The sequence below is a fragment of the Balaenoptera musculus genome, chromosome 6, assembly GCF_009873245.2.
Source record: "Balaenoptera musculus isolate JJ_BM4_2016_0621 chromosome 6, mBalMus1.pri.v3, whole genome shotgun sequence".
Classification (NCBI taxonomy): domain Eukaryota; kingdom Metazoa; phylum Chordata; class Mammalia; order Artiodactyla; family Balaenopteridae; genus Balaenoptera; species Balaenoptera musculus.
The window spans coordinates 8,494,227-8,515,425 of record NC_045790.1 but is presented as its reverse complement, the minus strand read 5'-3'; the positions used below and the strand labels follow the sequence as shown (position 1 = coordinate 8,515,425).

Sequence of the window (21,199 nt, the reverse complement as noted above, 5' to 3'; positions counted from 1 at the left end):
CCTGCACGGCTGTGATATCCCTTCAGCTTACGGGTCATCACACCCACAAGTCAGGCGGGCGGATTCTCACTAGACCACATCTCTGTCCCTCCTACCCAACTCAATGTGGCCTTTTCTTTATATCTTTAGTTGCAGGAAATCTGCTCTGCTAGTCTTCAGGTCGTTCTCAGAGATAGTTGTTCTATATGTAGTTGTAGTATTGGTGTGTCCATGGCAGGAGGTGAGCTCAGGATCTTCCTACTTGCCATCTTGATTCAGAACCCAAAGCAAGTATTTTTAAGCTGAGGAAATATGAAGTAGTTACCTTGATTTCTCATGAGTAAAAGCTATACTAAAAATGAAGAATAGATGGTGAGACAGAGTCCACTCTGGATTTATCCTAGCAATGGATGTGCTTCTGAGATGACTATAAGACACAGGTAGGTAGGCTTTTTTTGAATAAATTGGTCAGCCAAATTTTTGGAAAACTTAACTTCTCCCAGAGTACATGTGATCTGGGTAAAGGTTTTAATGCCCACTAAAGTATGTGCATGTGTGTGCGGCTCAAATACTGAGAGAAGCACGATGGTCAGCCCCAAGGAGTTACTGAAAGTTGACGTCCATACCCTCCACATCCATTTGCCCTAAACATAACTGGTGAACGAGGTATTGTGGCTACATACTATTTTTATCAGTTTTTAACTAGCACATGGTTAAAAAAGAAAAAGTCAATATGAAGGTATACTTTCAATTGATATATACATAAAAGAAAACATAAAATGGAAATTACTAAAAAAGAGAAAAAATACAACTTCTTGGAATCACTCAAGCTTGCAGCTAGGACTCCTGATTATGAAAAGTCAACCAGGCGATTCAAAAGCTGTACTGGTGGGTATTTAGGAAAACTCCTTTGGCAGCAAGCTGCTGGAAACTGAAATCCTTCCACATCCTCATCAATTGCTTTTGCAACTCTCTCAAAGGGGGAAGACCACCCTAACTTCAGAAAGGTGAATTCTTTCAAGTCTAATGACCTAGTCAGTGTTTCTGAAATTGCAGTTATCTAGGGGCCTGTTAAAAAATAACTATTTCTAGAGGCCAGCCAATCTACAATATGCATTTTTAACAAGCTCACTAGGTGACTCTTCTGCCTATTAAGACCTGGAGTTGAGAATGCGAAGCAGTGACTAAATCACTGCTTAGTAGCGCCTCCTAGTGTCAGCTTTTCAGAAAATTCTTGGTTTTCCCAAATTGTGCACGAGAAGCAATTATTTGATATTAGAACAATCATCACCCAAATCTTCAGTACCAGTGGTCAGAAAAAAGGCTTGCCCTAATGGGGAAAATCCCTCCCCTCTCCTTGCCTGTTAATTTGGTTAGGGATTATCTATGATGCCTGAGGTACATGTTTTGCCAGCACATCACTTTCTGCTCTCTCTCTGTAAGAAAACTCGCTCCTTCCGTCACATGAATTGTAAGAAAGTGAGAGCTCGCACCTAAACACACTTTTATAGAAAATTAGAGATGAGGGCTCTTCCTATTTTCTTAGAAAAATGATAAGTGCAGCATGATATTTAAAATGTATTTGAATAGACTAGAATATTTAGAGAAAGGTTTTCTATTTTTGTCCACTTTTTAATTTCAGTGCAGTTGGAATCTATTCTATTTGGACAGAAGGAAAAAACTACAGAAATTGGTAGGCCCAGTTACATGTCTGATAGACCTGCACTTATGTTTTATACTATTAACTATATTTGAATACGTTATCAATGTAAGACAGTTTCAGTAAAACTGACAAGACTTCAAAATGTGTATTCACGCCTGAAGCACTTCGGTGTTGTTGCTTTTACATTACAGGATGAACAGTCCCCTTCGGGCCCCAGAGGCCTGACAGTTGCTGGGGAGACGAACGGACCTGTCTGCTCTTGTTTCATTTTTCTCCAGTCTGGCTCTGTTATTCACCTTACTCTGTGTTCTGTAGCTGCCATAAAAGATCCCAGTTCATTCCCACTGCATCTGCCTGGCTTATGAAAGTCCGTCTTTGATAGGGGCTGAAATGCACAGGTGAGGGGCCTAACCTAGAGGAAGTATGCAGGGAAAAGCACAGATACTTGGGCCAAAGCCAAGTGGGCAAAACAAGCCCACAGCTGTCTAATATCACCCACTGCCACTCTCAGTTTGGGTGCAGTGGACAAAACATGCGTCTCTGCATGCGTCTGAGTGAAGGGGCCTGGCATCTGAGCAAGCAGCCAGGGTCCACGAGATAAGAGTCAGCGGACAGGGGGTCAGAGTACAATGTTTAAGGCCTACGGACTGGAACACGGATCTTAGAAATTTTATCGGGAAAAGCAGGTTTTTTCCAAGTTAGGGTGACCTCCAACAAAGCTGAACAGGGAACTTGCTCCCAACTAGGGTCTAGGAAAACTTTGCTGGGCTATTTGTCACTACCTGACTCCTGGAAAGCTAGTAAAATTCCTGTCTAAGGTGGTAGAACTCACAGGGCCGAGTTAAGACTGAGACCCAGGTCTGCAGCAAGCCTGCACTCTGCCCACTATCTTACACCGTTTACCATTCGTTACTTCTGTTCTTTAAGACTTTTGTTCTTCTTAGTTTTAGTTTAAATTACATTTTTCTATCTACACTGGTCACTTCCACAAAGTGAGACCTTGGGTACAGGGACACTACCTAGGAAGAATCTGTTATTTGGTACGAGCCTTGGGGTTTCATGACTGCTTTGACACTGCAAATGTGTGAACGAACCAGCCAATTTAAGGGTGACCCTGTTGCTAAACTACCTTGATGCATTTGGATGTCACCACAGGGTTCTACACAATGTCAACAATAATTATTTTGTGGTTCTTTTACTGCAAGTGCTGTTACGAGTAAATTGGGTTTCTCTTAGTCACGGTTAACTAAAACAATAGAATGGAGTTTATCTACACAAGCTGGTTGAGAATAAAGTACAAATTCCTAAGGTTACACCACTCTCTCGCCTCGCCTCCCCACGGCCTCCCATCACAGCACTTACTGAGGCGCTCGCTTAGCAGGACAATAAATCCACCCCACTCTCCTTTCTGCACAGCAGACCCTAAGTTTAGGTAGTCGCCACCTTGCTGGATCCTTGTCATAGGTCTTTTCAGCTCTACATTTTATTATCACGAGCTCAGCAAGACAGAGACAAATACGTTTCATGTATGTATACTGCTACTAAAAATGGAATGCTAGAACATATAAAAACTTAGGCGAATTCTTCCTAATATCACAGATTAATCCTGCCTCATCCTGCAGAGAGAGAAGGTGGGGATAAATAAAGAAACGGAATGGATTTCCACTGAAGACTTACAAAACTGCACCTCAAACTCAATTTCTCATATACTAAAGTAGGAGAAAATAAACACGATCCAGGTTATTTTCCTGTACTTACTTCCTACCATTTCAAAGATAATGACACTCTTTACATTTGCTTTACGTCTTAATGAGTCTCAAAAATGCGTTCACACACACACTATTTCATCCATACTGTCCAGGTGAGGAAGCAGAAGCACAGAGCAGGTAAGTGGCCAGATAGCAGTATGGTTCCTCTTCACAACCAGAAGTGAAGAATGGAATCCTTTCACCCCGCCTGTGATTGCACTCAACCTCTATGGACCTCAAGTCAAGGGAGGACCTAGACGGTCCCTTTCAGTTCTAAAACCCTACAACTTGCTCAAAGTCGCACTGAGGGTTAAGTGACAGAACTGGGACTTGCACCTAAGATTTCCGGCTTTTAAAACAGTCAATACTCACTGAACTGTGCCAAGCCCCTTCTAATAAATAGAACAACTGTTATCATTCCAACCCAATCCTGGATGCTTTGAGCTTGTGATCAGTGTCTCAAGAATCCTAACTACCAGCCAAACAAAAGCACTTCTATCATTGACCATGGATTTCATCATTGCCCCATGAGAGACTCTGCTGGTCACAGACTGAAAGTGGTAAAGAAAACATCGTATCATGCAAGGGAGCCACTGAAACGTAGCTAACTTATAGCACTGTCCCTCCAGCGTGAAAGGGAAGTAAAGGACATACAAGTCATAAATCCCATCACATACGGTCCAAGGAACTCCCTCCCCAGGAGCACACGGAACAACTTCAGGAATAAGCTCAGGGAGTTGACAATGCCTGGGTCACCTGGGCTGGTGAAACAAACCTCTGAGACTTCACACAGCGTGTTCCTCATGCACCAAAGACAATTCCCTCACAACTTCTCGCTCCACGTACAAGGGTAAACTTCACTATGAAAACAACTTTCGCTCGTGGAACACCAATCTAATTTGGATATTCCAGGCTTGGAAGAGCTTTGCATTCCACTCCTAAGTCCGATGATGAAACCACCATTTTCTGAACTTGCTCCCATTCTGGGACTGCAGTCCCTTTGCCAGAACCCAAATGATGACAAAAACCTATGAGTTACCCTACATTCCTAAATCTTCCTTCCTGCTTGCTACTCCCAGATCTAGATTTCCCAAGCAGGCACGAGTAGACAGAGGACAGCGGGCCCAGGAGGAACCAAGGACTCTACTGTTTCCACGCCTCAACTCTGTCCCACACAATCAAGAAGATGAACCATAAGTAAGGAACATGGCAGCCCTCTAGATGTGGGGGGGAGGAAGTGCTCACAGAACAGGGGAATTACATTCTACAAAAGAATCAAAATATCTATTCTCTTGTGGCAGGCATCTTTCATCCACCTTTATTCCCTCTCACCTCCAGCTTCCATCCTTGATTTCTATTAATATTAACATAGATGACAAGAAGACTTATTGAAAGGATTTAAGGGAGGAGCAAACTAGGACACATTATGACAAAAACTAGGAACTAACAACTTTGCACCTGAAGAATGACCATGACATTCTGAACGTATCACATGAAATAACTGAACCATTCTTCGAGCAGAGCTAAATAAATGTTAAAGAATATTATAATTAGTAGGTTCCTCAACAAATTTTGTATTATGAAAACTTTCAGATCTATACAAAATTGGTGAACTCTCAATATTCCTATCAATAGTTAACAAGGTTCTGCCACATCATTACATCATTCCTTTGTTCTTTGCTAATGTAATTTTAAAGCAGTAACCAGAAACTTAACAATGCTTATATGTACTTTTCAATTAAGAAGCAGGAAAATTAACTTGCAATTAAAACAATACATTTGGGTTCCCATGAGTATTAAAAAAGTTCAATCTATCTAACTCACAGTTACCTAGTTTCTTAGTGAGCAACTATTAGAGACACTGGGCCAGGGCCTGTGAATGGACACAAGTCACGGCCGCCATCTAATGGGTAGAAGGGTCAGACAGACACTGTTAGAAGGGTAATGAAGAGGTAGCACACTGAGGCAGCACACATGGAGAGCAAATTCAGACGAGTGCAGAGGTGGGTGAAGCAAGAGGCTGCGGAGAGGAACCCCTTCATGAAGGTATAACTACGACGCAGGCCCCCCGGGGGCAGGGACTCCTGTCTGCTTCGTTACTGCTGCATCCCTAGAGCCAAGAACAGTGCCTGGCACAGAGGCATTTAGTAAAAATCTGCTGAAGCCGTCAACGAGCCAGGACCTTAACTGCAGTGGTTGCTCAGCAGAACAACTACGTGTGCCTCCTCGTCCTTCCTCAGTGGTGGGAAGCAGGACTTGAACTGCGCTGGAAGGACTCGGAAGGCAGAGTGGACCCGGCGAGGGCAATGGAAGAAGAGGTAGTGATGTGGGGAAACAAAGATGTAGGACAAAGGCTGCTGGGGCTGGCTGGGACCGTCCTGGGGGAGATCTGCAGCGCGGGGCAACAGGCGTTAGCACTGGAAAGGCAGAGCAGGGCGACGTGGTCGAGGGTCTGGGGCGCGGGTGTTTAAGGGCGTGTGTGTGTGTATGTGTGTGTGTGTGTGTGTGTGTGTGATGTTGGCGATGACTGAGCAGGACAGTAACACTACGAGAGAGATTCTGAGGAAAGTGATGATAATAGGACACGCTGAAAAAAGGAAAAGCTGGGGTCAGGGAGACCAGTTCCGAGAGAAATTCAGGGCTAATAACGATCAGGACATCGGCAAACATGGAAAAGCAGGATGAATGCGGTAGGTATGTTCAACATACAAAATCAACAGGAGTTGGTGATGGTCTGAAGGGATATGAAGGTAAAAGGAAAGAAAGAAATCAAATATCATACTCAAGTCCACTATTCAACTATGCAGGGTAAATAAGATACACAATGATGAAAAAGATGCTTCGCGCTCTTACGTTTTTCCCTGCGACTTCGGGTATGTGTTTCATTCACTCATCGTCATTCTCACCTGGAGTGACCCCACTGATGCCTCAATCTAAAACTCAGGACCAGAGAAGTTAAAGGCTTGGCTCGGAGTCACAAGTGTGACTGCCAAGAGAGATCTAAGACTACAGAGGAGATACTCCTGTCACTTAGTTCATGACTCTTTCCACTTTAACGTCACACTAGTTTCCACTCATCTTCCCCAATAAAGCAATTGTAATTCTAAGAAAGGCACACCTGCAGCAGGTGAGGCCCATCTCTCCTGGTAGAACACCTTGCATTCTTTCTGTGGGAGAGGAAAATGGGAGCCAGGGGCAGACACGTGACCCATGGCTTCCTGCTGCCTACAGGAATCAGCCCAAATGGCTTCCACGCCGGGCTCGTAGCAACAACAGTGCACTTCTGGAGGCTCAGAGTACTTTCTGCAATCCACTCACACATTTCTATGGGCTGAATTAGGAACTGCATGCTTCCATGACACACTGTAGACAACTGAGGCACGCAGCGAATGACTTGCACTTAAATTCACAGGAAGAACGAATATTAGAGCTTAAGGAAAGGAGGGTAACGACAAATACACAACCTCCTTCACCTCAAAGCGGGGGCTTCTGCAGTCTCATCAGGCTCATGTTCTAAAGGTTTGAGTAGGAGACACTCGGATGAGGATGAGGATGAGGATGAGGATGAGGATGAGGATGAGGATGAGGATGAGGAAGTGGAGAAAGAGGAGGAGGGAGAGGAAGTCCACAGGAGAGGCCCGGGACAATTTAAAATTTAGATTATTTCCAGACACCTCATATAAGGAAGTAAATTTGAATAGCAAATAGGGTAAGCTTTTGTTTTTTGTATTAAAATTGGAATAAAACTAGGGTCAGGATTTGAAAACAACACCCCTGCCCAAGTCTTTTGAGACAGAACAGTTTACAATTTGGAACTGATGGATGAGAAAAAACGTTGTTAAATTTTGAACAAATTTTCCTTTTGTCGTGAAAGGCTTGGATCTTAGTGTTTCTAACCTTCTTTCCTTTAGTAACTATTAGCTGAATATCCCTATCCTCTTACGGAATGGGGAATAGAGATTTTTCCCTCTAAAATAAAAATGTGTGAGGAGACAAAAGGTTTAATCTTTGGTAAGACTCAACTTGAGAGGCTCTGCTACAGAAGCTCTGCTAGGTTGCAGCTGGATGGCAGGGTGAGACGGCCGCCCAAGAAGAGGGAGGCCAGAGCACATATGCAATGACCTCCACCCTGTGTTCCCCAAGCAAGAGTGCCTTTCTAGAGAAACTGAATCCACTGAAGAAAAGACCTGCAAAAATTCTGACATCTGGGGGCTCCCCAAGGAAAAAGACAAGTCGCCGTGACCACTCCACAGCACAACGCACCAGCTGAGTGGTGCTGCCTGAGCAGCTCTCAGCATCTGCTGACTGACTCTGAAATCAGCGCAGACGGCAAAGGAACGTCAGGCCGTGGGGAAATGCTCCAGCACGAAAGAAACAAACCAAAACCAAAAGAGAAAAGGAGCTCGGGGGGAAAAAGAAAAACCACCTGTAAATCTCATAACATAATGCATTCAGAGACCAGGGAATATATTGTATCCATGAAACGAGAACAAGATGCTATTTAAAAATAAAGGGACAGTCAGATGATGAAAAATAGCTCTGGGAAATTAAAAATATGAGTACAAAACTTAAAATTTTAATAGAAATGTTGGAAGATAAAATTAAGAAAATCTCCCCAAAAGTAGAACAAAAATATAGAAAAACAGGAGACAAAAGATGAGAAAAATCTGAGGAATAATCCAAGATGTCCACCACACAAATAATGATTCCAGAAAAAACAAAGGGGAAAAAATTATCAAAGACTCAATAAAAGGTAATTTTCTAGAACTGATAGAACATGAAACTGCACATTGGGAGGCCTATCAAGTGTGTCTGGTGAATAAAAATATCCAACAACTCACATTTCCACAAGATTTTATAAATCCCAGGATAAGAGGATCCTAAAAACTCCTGGAGACAAGACAGAGAAAACAGATATATGTCATGGATAGAAATAAGAACAGCGCCAACGGATATCAGAAGACACTAGAGCAATGCCTTGAAAATTCTGAAAGAAAATGATTTTCAGTCCAGAATTGTATACCCACACAATCTGCCATGGCATTATGATAGAGATTTTCAGAACTGCATGCCTCCCCAGAAAGCTGCTGGAAGATGAGTGAGGAGACAGACGCAGGATGCAGGACAGAGGAGGTAACAGGAGCAAAGTGGAGGGGAATGTCTAGGAAGACAGCGCAGAGCAGACCCAACAACCAGTCCAGAGTGAGCGGGCAGAAAGGGTCCGAGGAGGGCGGTCTCCCGGGGAAAAGACTGAGCTGACAGGTTATCAGACATGTGTGACACTGCAGAAAGTTTTATATGACGTGGCTAGTAGAGGGTACGGGGAAAATTACATGGTTACACCTTTCGTTCCCCACCAGAAAACAGCACAAAATTGTAAAAGGAAATATAGTTACAGTACACTACTTGGCTTAGCAGGGAACAATATTTACATAGTCATAAAAATATAAACACCAAACACTAAAATAACTAATAAGTATAATACATCAGTATTTTGAGTGGTAAAAGGCCTAAATCCTAACCTACCAAAATAAAAGTCCAGGTAATGTTAGACTAACGCATCAAGAAAATCAATGCAAGATATGTGCCTTAAATATGAAGATAAATACCATAAGATAATCGCCCTATAAATACCATACAAGATACCATGTAAGAAATGAAGTGCTGTAGGAAGCAGGCTTAGGAGATAAGGAGGCGAGGGGTACGAATGAGGAAATGCTGCTTTTCGTGATGTTTAGGGCAGCTTAATTTTTTAAATCTATGTACATATATTACTTCGATTAAAAAATAACAATAAATATTTAATGAGTAATCACTCTGTGCTGGAACTGTTCCAAATGCTTTGTAGATGATATCACTTAATTTTCACAATTCTATTAGGTGATACTATTATTATCCCCGTTTTAAAGATGAGGAAATTAAAGCACAGAGAGGTTAAGTAATCTGCCCAGTGTCTCACCGCTAGCAACTGACGGACCCAGGATTCAAATTTAGACAGTGTGGACTAAAATCTGAAGATCTTAACTTTGAAGTAAGCCAGGAAAATTTATAATCCATAATTTTGGAAAAAGCTATCTGATTTTCTTTCACTTACTGATAAACCTAGACAATCAAAACCAATCAGACTAACAGACATGAGTAAGGAGAAGGCATTTATTTTCTCATACCTAAAATCCTATATTTTTCTATCAACAACAACAAAAATCGCAGCCTAAACAGCAAGAGCAGCAGAAAAGGGAAAGTTGGAAAAAATTGCAGTCACACAAACTATAGTTAAAAAATGACTAAGTTTCCTTGATATATGAATTTGTTGGAAAACCATTTATCAACAGCCTGTTTCTCTCCAGCAGAGTCCCTCAAGCCAAGAGCCATGTCATTCCCCTTTGACTGATTAATTAGCCAATCAGGGGACATTTTTCATTGTGAGGCATGATGGTTTATTCCAGCTAATGTTTGGTCTCTAATGGCGACACATTAAAGCCAACTCGGCTATTTTACCCTGTGGAGTGACCAAAAGGAAAGGATAGAAGATAAATCAAAAGAGCTCCCTTCAGTTTCCCTTCAGTCCTTAACAAAACCCCCAAGGAGCAAATGGCTGCAGGAAAGATCCTCTACCAATAAAGAGAAAAAAACAAAGAAAAGAAAGGTGGAAACGCGTTCAAGCCAAGGGGGATCCTTTCCTGTTTCTGAAGAGCAATAATTTATTCTCTGTTGATTAACAGACCACTGATAGAACAGGCACCAAAAAGTCAATATCTAGCTCCTCTTGCTTTTATCAAAAGCTGTGCTCAATAGAAAACTTAGCTCTGCAATGCTTCTTCCTCACTTGGAACAATCTCGCCTGCACTCTGCATTAGACGAGGCTAGCAAGGAACCTGATCGAAGGCACTATTTACACACCGACCTCACCACAGTCAGGCAGCTGCCCACTGTGCTCCAAGTTCTCTAAGCTTCTCACCCTTCTCCACGCCCCTGACAGGCACCAAAGCACGGAGAAGCAGACGTTCAAATATCAGCGGAATATGAGCTCCTACAGAGGACAGATGTGAGTATTCACATATGCAGGAGACAGGAAGCACATCTTAACCATGCTTAGTACACCGCTGAGCACACTCAGCAAGACAGGTCTAAGCAGCCAGTCTTTGCTGTGCAATTCCACTTGATCACAAACTAGCAGTCTGTGTCAGATGAGATCACAAACACGTCTCATTTGTCCTGAAGAGGATTTACCACCTCCGCCATCACTGTTACTATTTTGTGAATCTTGGATTCCTGCTATGGAGAAAAATAAAGCAAAGGAGAAGGTACAGGAGTGTCAGGGTTTTTTGTTGTTATTGTTTGTGTTTTCAGCTATAAACAGGGTAAATCAAGGAAGGCCAAGTGAGATGACATTTGCACAAAAACGTGAAGGAGGTAGGGGGCAAACATTCCACGCAGAGGAGCCGCCAAGTACTGAAACTTAAGGCAGGAACACTCCTGAACTACTGGAGGAACGGCAAGGAAGCCAGAGTGACAAGAGCAGAGCAGGCAGGGAGAACCAGAGGTGAGCATGGCAGTGACAGTGAGAGCGCGTGTGAGAGCCAGGCAGGCGTGGGTGTGGTCACGCGGGACTTCAGGCCACTGTAAGGACTGGCCTTTTACTCTGAGTGTGACAGGGAAACTTCGGAGGGTTCTGAACAAAGTAGTGACATGATCTCAATCCCATTTTCAAAAGATCACTCAAGCTGCTCTGGGAAAAATACTCTGTAGAAAAGATTCTACGTATTAGATTCTCACAGATAACTTTTTACATCATGGTCAAGGTGTTTTTATGGCCATCTCCTCCAGCAGAGGACCATGCATTCTGAGACGGAGCCGAGTCCTATTGTCCTGTAGCTTCAGCAATTAGAGTAATGACTGGGACACACTAGGTACTCAATAAACAATTACAGAATGGTTAAATGTTTATAACTTTGAAGTTTTTCCTGCTTTTCCATTAATAAGTACCAAGAAACTATACTTTCTGTGGAAGAGAAGAAAACAGAACTATACATAACCTGTAAGAGAATACCTTTTGTGTCTGACTTCCAGAGTATCATTAGAAGTAAAGGTCATACTAGGTACAAAGAATCATCTTGGTTCAAAACTTAATATCCCTGGTAAACTATTTACTATTTTGTCTTAGTTTTCATATCTCCAAGGATGTTATGTTGCTTAGATGGATTTCAGTGAAAAGAAGGGATAGGATAATGGCGTCCTGATACCTCTTAAATAGACTGTCCCTCAATTCTCTTAGGCATTTGATTCTACTGGTAAATGTCTGCAAAAGTTAAATTTTCTAGGACCTCTCTAGATAATCTGTACTGTCCACACCCTCTTTAAATGGGAACATTTTTTTATATCTCACTTAATCTCTGAAATTCACATTAAAAATGTTTTCCCTTTCTAGTGCTAATGGAATCAGACTGATTTCCAGGATGATGACAGAAATAGTCCTGCTGGGTACAGGGGCATAAACTAGATGATCCTAAGGGTCTTTCTGTCCTTGGGATCCATTATCCTTATATGAACAAACAGACTCTAAAGGTACTAAAACACTATAAATCTTTTGGGACTAGCGACAGCACGAAATCCATTTTGAACATTTTGTTAACTTCACTACCATCATCTCCATGGATACTCAATAAACGATGACAATAAAAAGCTTCCATTTCAGTTTTCTTTCATTTTTTTAAAGCAATGAGTTCTTTACACTCTAAACAAATGCCTATACCTCTCCCCCAAATTGTACAGGACATCATATTAGAAGGAAGATTACCACCTCAGTCATTACCTATCTTAAATGTTAATTAAAACAGAATTGATGTGCTAAGAAGTCCTCTCTAATGGCTGTAATGGCAAAATGACAACAAAAGCCTCTCTGCTAGAGAAATTTAAGGGAGGACTCATGGGCAATGAGTGGGTTTAGTCAGTACACTTATATTAAATGTCAGTCAGCACGTGACTGTGTACACTGGATTAAAATGTTCACATTTCTAAACGTCCAGTGGGAGTTATTAATCACCATCGTAACTGTGTGAGTGTTAATTCCAGTGATGACAGTGCGCTTAGCAGCGGCAGCTCAGATGCACTGGGCACTTACCGTACGCGAGGGACCCTGCTAAGAGCTCCACATGGCTTGTTATTTCATCCTTGCTGGATATGTTATCATCCCCATTTTATGAAGGAAGAAGCTGAGACTCAGAGAGGTTAAATAACTTACCCCAAACCACACAGTCTTCAAACTACTCATGGGCTCAAATACAGGTTTATGAAACTCTGAAGTGTCTATTCTCAATACTATATTTCACTTAATGAGCCTCCCTTTAGAAGAAACCAGAGAAAAGAGAACATTTCATTAGATGACATCACTTCCTCCGTCTCTTGGTTAAGATAATTCTACCAGGCTTACCATCAATGTATAATCACAGAACCGTAGAATGACGGGTCCTAGAAGAGCCATTTCAGTTATCCAGATAACCCCGCCCCCTGCCCCCGCCAAAGGAACGGCTTAAAACAAGAACAACCATTTCATTAGCACACTATTTCTTTGGGCCAGCAATTCAAGGAAAAGCCTGGCTGGCTGGGTCTGCCCGGGGTCTCTAACGTGGCTACTGTCAAAAAGGGATTAGAGCTGGCGTAGCAGGGGGCTGGCCAGGCACTTCTTGCTCTTTGTGTAGACTTGGGTACCCGCGTCATTCTCTGTGTCACGGTCTCTCCACGCAGGCTACTTTGGGCTCTGGGCTTTCTGACAATCTGGGGGCTCATGGCAGCTGGGCTGCTTACATGAAGGCTGAAGGCTTCAAGAGCAAGAATTTTAGCTGACGAAGCCTCAGAGGTCACACAGATCCCCACCGCTACACGCAAGTCACAAGCCCGCCCACCTGGACGCGGAGGGCACTGGGGTCCATCTTCTGACGAGAAACCGGCAGGGGCCAATCTAGAGAGCGTGTGGGATGCGAGGCACCACTGAGGCCGTCTTTGGAGAACAGAATCCACTACAAGAACATACAATTCAACACTCTCATTTTATAAATAAGAACATGAAGTTTACAGATAAAATAGGGACATCCACAACAACTATCTTGACAGGATACCTTCACCTTGACACTCACCATTCCTAATAACTCTTTTAAGTCTTGAATCTCTAGGACAACTTGCTATTTCACCTCACTATTATTTAATTTCGTACTTGAACACATCAAACACTTTTCACATTCATCTCCTGGATAAAGACCATAAGTAGATAAAGTCAAAACTGCCCAAGTACATGAGAATAAGGAAGAGGAATCAAGTAATGTTCTTTCCTTTGTAGTCTAGGAAAATGTAAAACTTCAAGTCAAGTACCATTTCAAATGTGAGTATTTCATGTGTTCTCTTTCCTCCAGAATCAAAGAACCTTAGACTTGGAAGAGCTCACATGCACGTAGTTCAGACTCTCACCTATTACAGGAATCCCTCCAGGAAATTAACCACGAGGTACATCCTATCCAGCTGGCCAGCTCTGACGGCCCATGCTGCTTCCCTTCTCTGAGTAGAAATCTTTCTGTGAATTTCATCCATCAGTACTAGTTCCTCCTCTGAAGTTTGCCAAACAAATCTGTTCCTTTCCTAGGGGACCACTGAAACCATTCAAAAGTTTGAAAGTTCGAAGTCAGGATCTCTCTGTAGTCCAGGCAGAATTTCCTAAGTGCTCATCTGATTGTTCCTGTGTATAGCATGCTTTCCAGATACCTCTATCCCTAATGCCATGCTCTGAACACATTCTTATAAAATACGGGACCCAGGCCTGAACAGAACAGTTCAAATACAGTCACCAGTGCAGAAAACACCCCAAACACCTGCTGCTTTCAGCTGCTTCTAAAGCAGCCCAAGCCTGCATTCAGGACAGTTGTCACACTGCATATTTTGGCTTAGGTTAAACTTGTGGTGAGGTTACATGTCCCAGGCTCTAAGTTAATCCTCATTCAACTGCTACCAGATTAATTTTTTCCAAGGATTAAATGAGACTTTACATATCTTCACAAAATTTCATCTATTTAGTTTTGGCCAAATGTCCCAGCTTAGAGAGATTATTTTGAATCTTGATTCTGTTATCAATGGTCAAAACACTTGGGACTTCGCAGTGGTTAAGACTCCGTGCTTCCACTGCAGGGGGCACGGGTTCGATCAGATCCCGCATGCCATGCGGCGCAGCCAAAAACAAAAAAAACAAAAAAAAAACACATGCTGACAAGAATTACTGACGTCATCATTGCTGGCAAAAAACAAACTATATAAATGTATTATTTATATAGTATTAATGTCATTTATTAGTGTTAATAAATACATTATATTATTATAACAATTACATTATTAAAAATAATGTTATTTATTAGTACTATTTATATAGTAGTATATATAAATGTATTATTTAGCTTGTTTGTGGGTTTAGTTTAAATTTATCTCTGACTAAAAGGTTCTTCATCATAAGATTACCTTAAGCAAGCACTAGGCTGGAAAGCTGCTCACCTTTTGAATGGTGATGCAGATCTGGGTGAGGCAGGAGGCAGAGTGAGAGAGGTTTGCAGGAAGTGGGGACATTCAAAGTTAAGAGCCCACATCTGGTGAGCCATTTACAAAACTCAACCCAGTTCACAAATACGGGTTATGAACATGAAAATTCAGAACTAGTGAGAAACAGCCTTCATTTCAAAGGTGTTTCAAGTAAAAAATTAAAAAAAAAAAAAAAAAAAAGAAAGAGAGAGAGAGACTTCTTTCCCCAGTGATCTTCCCTCTGAGTTATTTAGGGTAGTCTACAGAACTAGAAGAAAGACTGGTCTAAAATACCCCATGAATTCAACCACCCAAAAGAGAAGAGTCTGCTTGGAAGTTAGTTTTCAGATTTGACAATCAGCAAGAAATGGGAAAGGGGATTGGTGATGATTAATGAGAAAGGGACACAAACCACAGTGAAGTCATGCTTTGGTTCAAAAAGCAAAAGCTATCAGAGGAATGCACGGCAAGTGATCATTAGCTGGGTATCCTGAGAGAACATAAGAAATACATGGTTTCTAATTCAATCAGGTTATAAGGGTGAAGAAAATGACAATTATTTGGCCCAAAGCCTATGCCAGAAGCGTGTTGTTTAGAGAAACAAAGTAGAAGTGCTGGTAACACACTCTCAGTCCTCGCTATGGTTTAGGAGTATTTTCTCTAGTGATAAGGCTGAATCAGGAAACAAGCTGGATAGAGGAAGGAAACTGGGAAGGTGGGGGAGGGAAAAAATGAGAGAAGGGAAAAAAAAAAAGGAGTATCAGGAAGTTCAACGAGATAGGAACTAACAGAATTTGTTTTTCAGTATCTCCAACTTCAACTTGCAATCAAGTGAGAAAAGACACACACACACACTTGTGCCTCTAACTCCCAGCAGGCACTGGCCAGCACAAGTACCCGCGGCGGGTCTCATGGGGCCCTAGTAATTTCAATTCAACATATTCAATCATCTCTTTGTCTCCGTAGGAAGTGCATACGTCTCCAGTTTAGGCGTACTCCAACCCAGAGTTACCGTCTTCCCATGAATATAGTCAGAGTGTAGTCCCTGAAGAGACAGGAAGGCTTTAACTTCTACCACAGTGAAAAACAGTCAAGCCTGTGAAAAACTATTCCAGAGTGAAATGCAATGTTGGAAAACCAATTTCTGGCAAACAGGATTGATTTTAGAGACATCAAATGACCTGATTCTACAAGGCGTTCTCGAAAGACCCATGAGATAGAAGACATAAAATCTAGCATGGAAAAGTGCAGGAGGCAGGTCACTGAAACTACAATCAGCCCTTCAAAACCTGAGTATTGATCATTACTGATATGAGCGGACTGAGCATCAGACTGTGAGAGATCCAATGATCCCTATACGTGATATTCTATTTCAGATCAGACAATTCAACTGGCAGCAGTGATTGCTGGGGGGAGGGACTGTGGTGGAGGGAGTGTGGCTGTAAGTGGGGCCAGCATGAGGGAGACGTTCGTGGTGAGGGAACAGTTCTGTGTCTGAATTCGACAGTGGTTACAGGATCCACAAACATGATGACATGGCACAGAACTACACACAGACCGCACCAACATCAGTTTCCTAGTTTTCATCTTGTATGATAGTTAATAAGATGCAACCCCTCTGTACTATCTTTGCAACTTCCTGTGAATCTATAATTATTTCAAAATTAAAAGTTTTAAAAAAACAAAAAGCCAAAAAAACCTCATGACTGGTATTAATTAAGGGCTGCTAATGTTTTGGGGATATGTATGTGTGTGTGTGTGTGTGTGTCTGTGTGTATTTAGATCATTCAGTTCATTTGAGAGACCAGAAAATACACAAGTAACATGGTATCTATGCTCCAGGAACTCAAGCTGGCTTGTTCTTAATTCAGCCTGCCTACAGCTCCAATGACAAAGTAAAATGTTCCCAAAGCTGGCCCAGGCATTTGGTAATATGCTTCCGAACCCCTAACAGTTCAACTCTGATTGAAGGCAAGGTAGTGACGTTTTGAAACTTAAACTATTATTTTCAGCAAAATGAGAATCATTTTTCCACAAAGTTCTGATAAAGTATTAACTATTTATGTCTCTGGCAAAATCTCAAATAAAATTGCTACATCATAACTAGATCATTAAAAATGCAGATTTTTTTTTTTTTTTTTAAACACAACAAAAGTTAATTAACATCGGTAGTAGTGTGGTATGGGGGAAAGAACACTGACTTTGGTGTCAGAGGGACCTGGATTTCAGTCCCATCTGTGCCACTTCGGAGCTTGGTAACAAACCTTTCTGAGCCTCTCTGCAAGAAGGTCAATAATGATGCCTACTTCATAAGATAGTTATGAGGATTAAGTAGAGAAATAAGTGTCTAGTACAGTGCCTGGCACACAGACGCTTAATAAAGCTGTAATTTCTATCATCGTAACAGCCAGCGGTTGTAGAAATCAGCGGGCTGGGCTTAATGTGAGAGGTATGATGCTCCCCAAGCCTGATGTGGACAACGCCCAAGGTTCTTTAAACCTAGATGCAAAGACAGGATCAATACCAGCACCTTATCCAAAGCACCCAGAGAGGTACTACCGCTTTAACATTTCATACCACCATGGTTTCTGAGACTCCAGAATCTGACCTCCAGCAGCGCCTTGGCCTTGGCAATGCCAAAGATTAACTTGAGGCCAATGTTGCTATGGGGGTCAAGGGAGTAAAACAAAGCAATATTCCTTCCAGCTGAACACAGGAGCCAAAAGAGGTTGTGTTTTCAAACAGATCTGATCAAAGGACTCCAGCCCTCAGCTAGAAGGGCTGTTGTAATTATCATGGTAAGGTTTCTTAGCAATGGTTTACTTAGCAACAAGGAAGGTACAGGTATGCCTCGATAAAAGCGAACTCAATATATGAAAATCTATATGTGTGTAAAAGACAAACTTAAAAGTGACTGCTTTACAGACAGGCGTTTTATTTGGTGCCTAAAAAATGTGATTAGATTTAAGTACATATACACATGCATGTGTATGTCAAATGTAAAATACTGCAGAGATAAAAGAAACGAAACTGAGTTATTTGTAGTGAGGTGGATGGACCTAGAGTCTGTCATACAGAGTGAAGTAAGTCAGAAAGAAAAAACAAATACTGTATGCTAACACATATATATGGAATCTAAAAAAAAAAGGTCACTTAGAACCTAGGGGCAGGACGGGAATAAAGACACAGACCTACTAGAGAATGGACTTGAGGACACAGGGAGGGGGAAGGGTAAGCTGGGACAAAGTGAGACAGTGGCATGGACATATATACACTACCAAACGTAAAATAGATAGCTAGTGGGAAGCAGCCGCATAGCACAGGGAGATCAGCTCAGCTCGGTGCTTTGCGACCACCTAGACGGGTGGGATAGGGAGGGAGGGAGACGCAAGAGGGAAGAGATATGGGGATATATGTATACATATAGCTGATTCACTTTGTTATACAGCAGAAACTAACACACCATTGTAAGGCAATTATACTCCAATAAAGATGTTAAAAAAACAAAACAAAACACTGCAGAGGCCCCACGCGCTCCCTGCGGCACATGCGGCAGTGCGACCAGCGGCAGCGGCATCACCCGGGAGCTCCTCAGAAATGCAGAATCTCAGGTCCCACCCAGCCCTTGTGAAACAGAACCCACAGCTTAACAAAAGTCCCAGAGGATTTGTGTACACATGAGGATTGAGAAGCCCTGCTCTAGGCAATAGTCCTGACACTCCAGCCAGAGGCTCCACCTGCAGAGTTACCCGTCAGGGCCTCTACTAGTGGTTCTCAATCCTTACTCCTCATTACACGGCAGAATAAACACCTGAATCATCTGGGTAGGATATTTTTTCTTTTAATTAAAAAAAACAAAAACAAAAACAAAAGGGCTCTCTCTTTTTTTTACGTGCTGATGCCCAAACCCTAACCCAGACTTTGGATTTCATTGATCTGGGGTGGGACCCTGACAAGAGCAGTTTTTTTAAAGCTCCTCAGCCCATTCTCGTGCAACCGTGGTGGAGAAGCGCTGCTCTAGAGCAGGAGCTGCACCTTGATAGAACACAGCCTCTCCACCAAGCAGGATCTTAAATGCATCAGCAGAATGAGAGATTAAGATGTGCCTGGATATCATTCTTGCACAAAACACAGAATTATATCAAGGTTGGTCTTCTCCATACCAAGTGTACCAAAATAGATTTTCCCTGGGCTAGTACTAGGGAACTGTTTCTGGAACTCCTCAAATACAGGGGAACGGCTCACTTTAACAAGATCATAAACGACTATACCACCAAAAAGTCAAGTACCGCGCAGTGTTGAAAAACCTTATGGCACCCAACACCAGTAAGCCCTCAAATAGATGGCGATCAGAGGATGAGAAACCTCTCATCTCCTATAACGAAAAGCTTTCCTGTGCTTACCACATAAATTCTTTCAAAGTTCTACCAGAAGCCCATAAATAATATTTCCTTCCCCGATCTGTTCAACTGTACAATTTCAAAGAGGATGCTGGAGAGAGAGGACGCGGGCGGGGGGCAACGAAGGCTGGCAGCAGGGAGAATCAAGTAATCCAAGAAGGCAAGGATTCGGGAAAGCCGGTGCAGTGGGAATACATGACCGGTGCAGTGGGAATACACGACCGGGAGAGCTGGGACAGAAAGACAGTCGCTGGGGGCCCAGGGAGGGGCGTGGGGCTGAGGTCAAGGTGCAGGGTGTGGCCAGGTGGGGCTGTTAGGGCAGAGCAGAGGCTCAGAGAGCATCCCTGAGGGTACTGACGACGCTGGACGGAGGGGAAGACTGAGATAAGCCAGGGGTGAAGTCCTTGTGAGCCAGGCAGAGGGCCTAACCCACATCCCACAGGAACCAGGGAGGGGCGGAGCAGAGGTGTGACCAGAAGCTGGGTTGTCTGATGACCCTGAACAGCCTCCTGTGAATGAAGCATCCAGCGCGGCCTCAAGTCGGGACGCCCCCTCCCTCATGACCCACCTGCCTGGACGTAACTCAGCAGAGCTGTAGGCACTGCCGCTCAGCAGGCCCCGGGGCCCAGGCCTCCCTCCTCTGTCCTCACGGCTACACATGCGGGGGCAGAAAAGTGCTGAAAGACCAGGAGTTTGGTCCTAACCTACAAAGGAAGTCACCAAACAAAATTTCCAATAACTGGTAATTCTGAAGTCTTTGAAAATTATATTAAGTAACAAATAGCTACCATCCTGGAAAATTTTCTGACAGTCTGGAGAAATGTCAGAAATAAATGAAACACGTCTTTTTTGCTCTGTAGTCATCAGGGCCTTGACTAGGAACCAATAAAGGAACGTGAGTATGACACATCAGATTAGTTGAGTGATAGTTACCATAGCTAGTGAGAGCAACCATATATTTCAGATTTTCATAGATATCAATAAGATCAATTTTAAATATTTTTATCCCATTATCTCCAGAAACGCATATTCTAAGAATCCTAATATTCTGATATCCAAACGACATCCAGGGCTGTCTCTTACAGTTGGAAATGGCACAAAGAACTTTGTGCTGTATTACAGAGCCCAATTTAATAGTTAGGATCATGAATTCTGGATGCACCCCATTCAGGGTACAGTTTAGTCACTCGATTCTTGTCTTCTAGTTTTGAAACAAACAATATTGCACAATGGAGGAAATACCACATCTAAATCCCTTCCAGATTCTCCATGCCGATCCAACACTGTCTCAAAATGCTTTTCAAGTGGAAGAGCCCAGGACTGAGCGTGAGTCTGACAGTCTTCCCCGCAGCCAATGCTCCAGAGAGCCACGCAGTCTGAGCAAAGCGGGCAAAGTCGCTGCCTGCAACGCCCCCCTCTCTCGTGCAGATGGGAGAGACGCTGGCCCCTTGGAATCTATCAGCAACAGGCATTCTTCCCGGAGGTAGTCTAGTCCTCACACCAGGAAGGAAAAAACCCCAGATAACACACATTCTTTTTAAAGTTCCTTATAATACATATCATCTATCAAGTATTACTATTAAGAGGATACCATTTAGCCTTTGTATGAAGCCTCTAGAAGTTTTTTTTGGTAACTTTGTCTGGAAAGTACTATCAGTAATAAATACACATAGTTCTCTACACCGTTGAAAAATCAATCGTATGTGGTTTAATACCTCAGGAGTCTTCTTATTCTGTCTTTTCCCAAAAATGCAGTCAAGATCTGTTTGGCTCCGAGATGAGAGATCCTTCCCTAGAAAAACATGATGCCTTCAGTAATACATTCTTTCTAAAATAAGGAATACAAATATAAACTA

At 42.6% G+C, this 21,199-nt stretch overlaps 1 protein-coding gene across 1 annotated transcript in view; it reads right to left on the bottom strand.

Moving 5' to 3' along the window:
• Window positions 1-21,199, bottom strand: part of PINX1 (PIN2 (TERF1) interacting telomerase inhibitor 1) — an 85,138-nt gene that overhangs the window by 33,940 nt on the left and 29,999 nt on the right. The window contains exon 6 of the mRNA XM_036856855.1: window positions 21,059-21,135. Coding sequence (XP_036712750.1) covers window positions 21,059-21,135 — 77 coding nt within the window. The remainder of the gene's footprint in view (window positions 1-21,058; window positions 21,136-21,199) is intronic.